The sequence below is a fragment of the Neolamprologus multifasciatus genome, chromosome 7 (genome assembly GCF_963576455.1).
Source record: "Neolamprologus multifasciatus chromosome 7, fNeoMul1.2, whole genome shotgun sequence".
NCBI lineage: Eukaryota > Metazoa > Chordata > Actinopteri > Cichliformes > Cichlidae > Neolamprologus > Neolamprologus multifasciatus.
Window position 1 is genome coordinate 22,717,111 of NC_140445.1, and position 10,651 is coordinate 22,727,761.

Consider the following 10,651-nt stretch of genomic DNA (forward strand, 5'->3'; position numbering starts at 1 on the left):
CTACGGTCTTATAGTGATTGCTACATGCTGGAAAATTTACTGTGTAAGATTGAAACAGCCATTTGTTTCACATCCTAATGACGAAGCATTTCTCTACCGCCTGAATGGTTTTGTACGTCAACAGTTGCTATCTCCTTATCCAGACTGACTGATTTTTCTCCAACTGATGACATTATAGGTAGTATAATGTTTCCCACACCATCTCACATGGTGAACATGTAGAACATGGTGGCAGTTTTGGTGACCTTAGGTGAATGCTTGTTGAGCACAGGTGCTGTACTCTGAGCACAGGTGCTGGGGCCTCATGCCACCCTCGTGGAATCTGATTCTGATGGTGTCGTGAGAAGCATGCACGAGTCACCTTCTGAAAGCCATTATTATGGCTCTGGAGAGCTCTTCCTGGTCTTTGAAATGTACGTTTGAAATTACATCGGAGAAGACGATCTTGTATGGCCCTGTCCAGCTCTCCTCCTGTAGCAGCCCATCTCCTGATATCTCCTCCAGATACAGCAAATCTTGCAACAGCATGTAATGGTGTGCCTTCCTGAAGAAGCCAGACTACCTGAAGAACCGTAATGGACTGTAGTATCATGTATTATGATTAGTATCATGATCAACGGTCTTTGATCAGTCATTGCACAAATATACTGTTGATAAGGTTGTGGAAAACTGCAATCAACTGAGACTGAAGAAGTCACTTGGATGAGTGACGAAACGTTTCTCCCACTGAAAATGCTACGTCCAGATGAACAGAGTCAACCTTTAGGGATCGCTTTTTGGAGGTTCACATGTTTCCTCTCTGGTGCTCGTGTATGTACAATCTACTTTCCAATTTAGGGTTATGAGAGGGCTGGAGCTAACTCCAGCTGTCACAGAGACAGACACACCCATGACCCATTTGGAATTACCATTTAACCTCAAACATGCATGTCTTTGATGTCAGGAGACACCCGGAGTACCCAATCACACAGAGAACATAGAAATTCAGCACGGAAAAGCCAAAGCCTGGTGGATTCAAATCCAAGAACTTGTTCTGTGAGGCATCAGTGCCAACCACTGCACCACCAGCCACTTGCCTGAGTCAGCAGTCTTGGGCAGCCATGTCAGTTTCATTTATCTTAAAATTTGGGGAAGTTGTTTCACAGACTCTCATTGACAGTATGTACCCAGTTTGACTGACTCTATCCCTGGTCCTCACTGTTCTGAGAGGAAACTTGGAGATCACAACCAACATCAAGCTTATGATGTCGGTTTCTAATGTCGGACAGTGGTGCCCTCTAGTGGTTAAAAAGTAGATGGCGCTTCAGTGAGTGGGAAAACACTCCCTGGCCACTCTGTCAGTCACACCGCGTTAAACTGCACGCAAATTCAAATATCCGGTCGGTCAATCGCATGCCACCAATGCATTAAGATTATAGCCAGTCATGATAGACAGCACACACATTTAAATCTTCATTAAAAACACATTTATTTTCACTTTTATTCTCCTTGGAATTTGGCATCAGTTGACATCCTCATCCTTTGTTGTCTGATTTTATTTGTATTTACGTTTTTATTTCAGTTTTTTAATCTTATTTTATTTTAATGTTAAGTATTATATTAAAATTTCCTAACGTTTTAGTGTAATTTTTCTTGTAGCCATATACTTTTAATGCACTTTTACACAGCTGACTTTGATCAACTTTATTGTTTTAAATGTGCTATATAAATAAACATGACCTTGACATGATAGGAAGGCAACAGCAATTTAAATAATTACTTGTTATATTCAAAGTATGCAGAAGAGATGTACACCTGGAAGCATCAGAAGACCACACCGTGATTTCTGCTGCAACATTCAGATAGGAGTGTCAGAATTTGGTGTAAAGTATATGAAAGCATGGGTCAGGCTGCTGGAGGTGTAATGGTGTGGGGGATCATTTATTAGTTCACTGTGTTTCCCTTAGTTAAACCCACAGCCTACCTGAGTGTTATTGTTGTGGGAGATTGTCATCGCAGTTGAGCAGACAACAAATCAGCAGTATCTGTGATGTCATCATATTAATATGGGGGGAAAAGTCTGAGGAATGGTTGCAGCATCGTCGAATCCCACAAATGTTCGACTGTTTTTCAGCAGTTTGAGTGTCTTTTTCTGCCTTAAAGGTAATAATTGATCACTTAAGAATTTCTTTGGAGACTCTTGGGCCCTGTATTTTACTTTTATTGAGTGCATCACTGTCATTAGGTTGTGTACTGACTGCCTTCAAACATGCTGTTGTGCAAACCTTCACCCTAATGCTCTCTCTAATTACAGGCTGATCTCCAAATTCCCTTTTATGTCCAAAATCCTGAAAAACATAGTTCTTAAGCAACTTCAGGCCTTTTTAGATGTTAATGATATTGGTGAAATCTTCTAGTTTCAAACCTCGCCACAGTACTGAGACAGCTTTATTAAGAGTTTTTAATGATCTTCTTTTAACCGCTTATTCGGGTTGCTCTGTGGTTTTAGTTTTACTAGATTGGACTTTGCTTTTCATACATAACATTCTTTTATCAAGGCTAGAGGTCGTTCTCCGTTGCTATGGGGCAATTCTCTTCCTCTTTCTGTATTCACTGTGGTGTCCCACAGGGGTCTGTTTTGGGTCCAACTCTTCTCCTTGTACATGTTGCACTTGGGATCCATTTTCAAAAAACACAATATCTCCTTCCACTGCCATGCCGATGACATCTAAATTTACTTTCCCCTGAACTTTGATGTCTCCGCCCCACTGCAACCACTGTTTAACTGTCTTCATGATGTCAAAGTCTGGTCATCAAATAATTTTCTCTCCCTGAATGAAAATACAACCAAAGTTATTATTTTTGATAATCATAGCCCTTTGGGCCAGCAAACTGATACTCTTGGTCCTCTTGCTAGCCATCTCTCCCACACTGTAAGAAACCTCGGAGTACTTTTGGATGGCTCTTTCAAATTACAGAAGCAAGTGTCCACAGTGGTTAAAACCAGTTTTTACCAGTTACGTTAGACTTCCAAAGCGAAGCCCTATCTTCCTCTGAAATACCTTGAAAAACTTATTCATTGGGCCTCCACGACTCATTCTCTCCATCGTTTGCAGTTAGTTCAAAATGCTGCTGCACGCCTTTAAACTGGTACTAGAATGTATGATCACATCACTCCAGTTTTAGCTAACTTACACTGGCTCCCTGTCAAATATCACATTGATTTTAAAATTCTCTTGCTTACTTTTAAAATTTTAAACAACTTGGCACCTAGCTATCTAACTAAACTCCTCTACTTGTATAACCCCAAAAGAGCACTAAGATCTTCTTGTCAGATGCTCTTAGTACAACCAAGGTCTCGGCTGAAGTCCAGAGGTGATCGTGCCTTTGCAACTGCAGCACCTAGACTCTGGAATAACCTTCCTGTTGATATTCATACTTCTGAGTCGATTCAGTCTTTTAAATCACATCTTAAAACTCACTTTTTTACTTTGGCTTTTGAATCAAACTAGTTTGGCTATCATCCAGCTTGTTTTTTTATGTTTGTCACCTGTGTCGTTTGTTGGTCTGTTTTGTTTGTTAATGCTTCATTTTTTAATTTTTCATTCTCTTTTTCATTCTCTTTGAACCTTCTTAAATGCCCTTTTTTATGTAAGATTTATCAAGAAGTATCATTCTCATATATTTACATGTGGAAAATGACCAGTAGCTGGATTATTTGCGCCAGCTTCCTCCTGATTGCCTTTCCCGCTGCCCGAAAGTACCAAAAATCCAACTTAAACACTACGCTGTGCTTCACTGTATCCCAGTGGACGTGCCACACATACACAACATCAAACACTGCTGCGGCTCAAAGAAATAACAGGGTAATATTAGACTCAAGTAATAAAATATTCAAGTTTAGTAACTCCTTTACTCACCACATCTAAAATTTTGACAATACAAAACAGTTTCAGATTATTGTTAAAGTAAGTTTCTTTTCCACATTTAAAATAGTCCTGGATCAACCAGAATAAGCAATGTTTTCTTTGTGGATACTTCTTAGCAACATGTAATCATACTAAAAACACAAATATTCTATATATACAACACTACTTTATAATGTGATCAGCTCACAAATACATTTAAGCCTAAAATAATAAGAAACAGTAAAAAATAAAGGTGTCTACAGCAGGACTGAATAAATAGAAACTGAAGCTGTGTCTGGAGTTCTCATTACTGCTCACACAGCGAAGCTGCTAATTAAATCTACATTAGAGGACATTGTTTCTCTCTGTGGTTTCTTCACATCTTTAATGCTCATTTAGCAATTTTGGCACTATATAACTCTGTGTGTGTGGTTGTGTGTGTCCATCAGTGCAGTATGGTGATACTGCGGTCAGTCACGGCAAAGGCCGGCAGCAGCGGGGCACTGAAGTTCTGTGAGACTGAGTACAGCACAGCGCAGGAGTGTGGCTCGTAAAACAGCAGCGTCTGACTTTGCCAGTCCAGCAGCAGGCCCACCCTCTCTGGCCTCCTCGCCACTTGTAGCGGCACCTTCTTCCCTGCGTGGCAGAAGGAGTAGTCTCCGTCGTAGTGAGACAGCACCCAGGACTGACTGTTGTGGCCCAGTCGAGCCTCGTTCCCAGAACCTTTGCGCTCCAGGGAGGCGTAGCAGACCCCGACTTTAAAGGCGCCGCTCTGGCCCACGTCTACCACCCAGCTGTGGGTGCCAGAGGACATAGACACCGAGCCTAAGGCGTTGGGCCAAGAGTCAAATCGTGCTGGGTCGTAGGGTGGAGACTGGCGCGTTTTTTTGTGGAGGAAAGTTAAAGTGCAGAAGTCCTCAGACAGAGAGAGAAGAGGGCTGACTGTGCGCTCATCGAACTTTAAACATGATGATCCATAAGCTGTGAGAAGAAAGGAAAAGGGTGGATTACTATCATGTTTTTGTTTTTAGATTGTTTCGTTATTAAACATGAGAATATGCAGTAAATACAGAGAATATAGAGAATATAAACAGGACATCAAGCAAATTCCGAGCGCTGCCAAACAGATGGCACATGGCCTCTTCTCCAAACACAGAATACCTGGAATTACTTTACAGTACTGCCCCGTTCATCTTCCAGATCTTCCTGATATACCAGTAACTCCTGAATTTCTAAGTTGCACAAGTATAATGTGTTTCAGTTTACCCTACATTCAGATGTCCAGGCACAACAAACACACACGCATTAGGAAATCAGATCATCTTTGGAGATAAATGTGTGATTACATGCTTAAATTTGTGTCGCTAAAAATAAATGTAAGTACTGTATGTGCTTTATGTTCAATTTGCCACAGTTAACAGGGATATTTTGTAGGGCGTCAGTCTGTGTCTGTATTGACAATGAGAGTGACGTTGTTGTCATCATCTTATTATGAAATCTCTGTCTTTCTGCATACTCACCCTACATAGCAGGAGTAGCACACATGTATATCTTAGGTGTCTGAAGGTTGTTATCTATATCACGCATTATGATGTCATCATGTTGTTTAGCAACCACCTACCAATGACCTAAAATGATCCACTTGTAGAATTTGTGCATCAGTAACACCTTAGAAAAGCACAGTTTTGTTTTCACCACAGTAACACCTAACTGAAGATAATCTGTTTTTTTAGGAGATGGACCACACCCCAAAAACTCCTTACACACATACATTTATAAACTTGCCTAGCAACCACCTTACAATGGACTACAATAACATTTATATAGTAGAGCAGGATGCGAGCACTGCAAGGGACCCACAAATAAGGACTCTAAGGATTCTTCCTGCCCAGAATTGATTCATCTTCAATTTATTTATATAAACAAGCTCTAACATCCCTGCTCTTTAAAACCTTTATTACAAATTTAGACCAACATGTGTAACATTTATGCAACAGCTGCAAATGAAGAGTAATGATATTTACCAACATTTTTTAATAAAATTATATTTTTAATGCTAGTGTAATTGTTGTAGAAGTAATTATATAATTTAAATTTTCAAATTCACTACTTTACAAAAAAAGCAGGGAAAAAATGAAGCACATTTATTTTTAGATTAATATGCCAAAATTATTTAGTTGGAAAATTAGTTTTAGTAGCTGAATGTTGTTCTTCATGAACTCCTGACCTCTCAGACACAAGTGCCAGATCAAATTTGGGTATAAAAACATGAACTCAGTTTGTTATTTCTGTAATAAATAACACAACTTTTTTTTTTAATCAATTAATTCTGAAAATATTGTGCTAAACTAAACTAATATTAAAATGGTAATTATCTTTATGCCTCATTTAAAGGCATAATTTTACTAACCGTCACATTTTAAAGAGTATTCTAGAATAATCATTGAGTTTCAGTTACGTTTGACTCTGCCATTTCACTGCGGCGGTACAATAACTACTTTCCTTTTATGTGAGAAACAAAAAAACATAATTGGTTTTAACCATATTTTGGATATTTAGTTTATGGAATATAATGTACTGTTGTTAAAGAATGGGGTTGCATGCAGGACAGAAACATCTGCATTATGCTGCTAACACAATCTCGACTTTGCAAGCACCTACACAGACGCTAAGCTAGCCAAGAACCCAAGATAGCCAAGATTGATGATCCCAACACTTATCACACAAAGGAGGGGAAATACCTCCATCATGAATAACCATTTGACCCTCAGCATGAATGTAATATCTTTGATATGCTGCTTAGTGATGGTGGTGACACTCAAAGCCGAGCCAATGAGAATCAGTAATGGAACAGGAGCCGTTTTCTTCCATCTGTATAAACTGTAATCGGATATTATACTTTTTTCTGAGCATACTCTACAAAATCCACTCTGTTCATAGATTTTTAAGGTTGGTAAATACACCTTGTAGTGCTGCAGTGAAAACTTTTATGCTTTTGAATTTTGAATGTGCTGCATTTACACAAAATGATTAATAAGTATAATAGAAATCTACTGACTGTTTGGCCCGAGCAGCACTGCAGTAGCCCACAGACCCCTCAGCAGCTTGCTTTCAGTGCAGCACGGGTTCAGGCTGAGCTGGTCTGTGTCACAGGGCTCCCCGACCCCCTCTGCCTCCTCCACCCTGAGACAAGCAGAGAAAAGAAGTTTATTGATACAGCTCCTGAGCAAGAAAATAGTATTCACAAAATATTGCTTTATAAAAAAGAAACATTACCTTTCAGCTATCTCCTGGACACTGGTCTGAAAAATGAGACATTAAGCAAGTGATTACTCTCAGTGATTATGACTGTTATCAGGACACAGTTATTACAGCCGCCCCTGTTAACCCCTTCCTGCCAAAGCTTCCCGAGTCTCTCACCACCAGCTGTGCGTCGGGAGTGTGCGTCAGCGTGTGCACCAGACGGGAGCGTGTTTGCGAGAGATTCGTCAACGCTTGGCCCCAGTGGGCTCTCTGGGTCAGGAGACACTGCTCCACATGCTCCTCCTCTCTCTGCACCTCCTCCAAGAGACGCTGCTCCTCCTCCTCCAGGGCTTCACGTGCCGCGCTCACCTGAGCCAGCACCTGCTCCCTCGCCCTGCTCGCCGCTGCCTGCATAATAAGACAGCAGGGAAGAAGAAATGCATGAGAGTGAAGTGAATACTTGTGGTTTGGAATCCAACTGCATAAATGATAAATCCTTTATTGATTTATCAATGATTTTAAAATGATTTCCTTTAAAATCTGGCATGAGAAAACTGAAAATGAAACATTTACTGTCTCCAAAATTAAAATCTTTATCCTTGTGCATCTCCTGTGAATTAGTCTCACATTGTTTTTACTCTCTTTTAATCATTTAGCGTCACTTGTACAGTTCTTTGAATATCACAAATGCGTGAAAAATGCCATAATACCCACATCCACAGTCCCAGCACTAATTTTCACATCTTCATACTTGAACTGACTAACATGACAATATACATACGGCACACCGTGAGCCAATCAAACTGTGTCAGCTATCTGAGATGTTGGCCTGCAGTAGCATGGGTATTATTTTTAGTTAAATAGAATAAAAATACAAAACAGACTTTAAAAAAATGGAATCTAAGTGAAACGCTTTGTGAAATCTCATTAGTATCATAGTAACATCCCTCCTTTAGTATCCATTATTTTGGTAACAATTTTATTACAACTTGCCTGATGGGTCAGTGGTGGATGTGTTTATTGAGACTTTGAAGGTCTACAAGTCTGTTTTTTAAAGATTTTTAATGTAACACCTGCACTGCTGTAATAAATTCAAGTGCACGTAGCATATTCTGATACAATTCGTCATACTGTGATGTCGTCTCTCTTTTTAATGCCCACTTCCTGTCTGGTATTCTCTCCTATGACTCAAACACTGACCTACACCTGCGCCTAATGGAAGCACAGGTGTAGGTCGCTTCCATTAGGCGACCTACACACCCCCCCCCACCCCCCACTGTGTAAAGCTATTTTGTTACAGAAACATTTGATTCCTGCTCAGGTGTGGTGGTAGTTTTCCACTTATCAGGCTTTTCTTGTATGCTTGAGGCTCGATTTGGTCTCTTTAGTGCACAAGCACGACTTGTCCTGATCACCCATTAAGCTAAGAGAGGCTGCAGACTTTGCTACATGCACTGAATCAGCAAGACTTGCCCCATGCTTCAATTCTTTTCTTTTCTTTTCTATCTCTGTTGTTACAGTCTTCATTTTTTATACATACATACATTTTTATATATTTTTAAGTCAGTGATTATATCAAAGTCTTTTAAACCATGTGAAGCATATGTTATAAAATATATTATCATTATCTTTTCATTATTATACTCCCGGGTTAACACTTAATTGTAAGAGAAAATAAATAATTGCCTCCTAATATTTATAGAACTTACACAGACGGTCATATAAAGGAATAAACGGATAAATGCATGTTAAGTTTTGTTTTACGTGCAAACAAATTCAAAGAAAATTTTACCAATAATCAATTAGTTTGCATATTTATCAAAGAAATGTCCCAGTTTTGTTTGTTTTTCTGAAATATGTGGATTTGCTTCTGTTTCTCTGCTCTAATGTGAACTGAATAATTTGGGTTTAGATGGACAAAACAGTCAAAATAAAGACTTCACTATGGGCTCAGAGAGTTGATTTATATATGTATATTATACTAATAGTAAAAGAAAAAAAAATTATAAATTGACTGATCAGTAGAAACAGATAGCAGCTTGTAGAAATTCCTATCACTATACATAAACCCAAAACGTGGCCAAAAAAAAATCACATCTGAAACAGGATCCAGCAAATGTCAACACAATGCACTTGCTAAACAGGCTCCATAGCATTTGGATGCTGAGATCATCATGAGTGTGTGAGCCTGGGTGGGTGTGGATCACCTGAAGCTTCTGCTCTTTGGCTGCCAGTGTCTGCTCGATAAACCTCTCAATCCTCAGGGCCTGCAGCTGCATTTTCTCACACACGTCCACCAGTTTGTCCTGATAAGAAAAAGGAAAAAAAAGAAAAACCTAAATAGGCTGCACACTGTCTGCAGTTCAGGAATAATAATAATAAAAAAAAAACACATTAAAAACCAGTGGAACCAGTGGAATTCATCAGCTGGAAACACAGCAAGAAAATCCTGTATTCTCAAATACCGCTGAGAGGAATCAGCCACTTAAAGTGTGGCACTCCCAAAAAAGCCCTAAGAACTACACAAACATTAACTTAACAAATATGGAAACATCCGGGCCACTTTGTTTCATAATAACTGTTATCTGGATAACTGTTATGGTTATACAACTGTAGGTGAAATATAAAAATCCACACTTTCTCAGTCACGATGGGCAAAATCTTTCACAAAAACTCAATTAAATCAAAGTATTTTTACTTTTTAAACATGTATTTTGTTAAGTTTAGTCAGAAAAAGGTCATTTTATGGTAGAAGAAAATAGTTCCAATCAGACAAAGTGAAACCTTCCTGAAGCCATTTGGAGACCTGCAGGCAGATTATTCCGGGTGAAAATGTGTATTTATTGTAGCTATACACCCCTGAACTGAAAATGATCACTATTAAATCCCATATGAGTGAAATATGTTAAAACAGCTGTTGCTTGGCTGCCCGAGACTCACCCTGACTCTGGTGACTCTGGTGGCCAGAGGGGTCACGGTGTGTCCCTGGCAGGAGCCCACGGTGGCGCAGTGGGGGCAGATGAGTTTCTGCTCGGTGCCGCAGAACCAGTCCAGCTCGGATTCGTGGTCCACACACAGCTCGCTCTCAACAGAGTAGATCCCGGACTCGGTGTCGGAGGTGGCCGCAGCCAGTGAGGTTTTTCCGGGACTGCCGCTCATAGTCGGCCGCGGAGCGTCGACTGTCTTCTGCAGCTTCATTCCGCCTCCCAGCACGGAGAAAATGGGCTGCTCGCACTCCATACTCCAGCTTTTAGCTTTTAGAGTCTCCTCTGGGTCACCCGATGGGGACGAGCATGTTAAATCACACGTTTCGAAGTCCTCGGTCATGGCACGAAAGCAGGACAGGTGCACCGGCGGAGGAGGAGTCGCATCTAGAGCGTAGCAGTAACACAGGTGTAACAGGTGAGCGGAACGCGGAAGTAACAGGGATCTCAGAGGTCAGAGCTCAAAGAAAGAAAAAAGAAAAAAGCTTCTGGTTTTCACACGAGCGTCACCTGATAACCGTCCGTAGAGTCTGAAAT

At 40.2% G+C, this 10,651-nt stretch overlaps 1 protein-coding gene across 1 annotated transcript; it reads right to left on the reverse strand.

Annotated features, from left to right (window-relative positions):
• Nucleotides 1-3,857: 3,857 nt before the first annotated feature.
• bspry (B-box and SPRY domain containing) lies at nt 3,858-10,651 on the reverse strand. The gene is made up of 6 exons (XM_085166934.1): nt 10,071-10,651; nt 9,338-9,436; nt 7,308-7,538; nt 7,164-7,189; nt 6,946-7,070; nt 3,858-4,868 (listed from the first exon to the last, which is right to left on the reverse strand). The coding sequence occupies exons 1-6, from the start codon at nt 10,455-10,457 to the stop codon at nt 4,333-4,335; spliced, it is 1,404 nt and encodes a 467-aa protein (XP_085023060.1). The 5' UTR covers nt 10,458-10,651; the 3' UTR covers nt 3,858-4,332.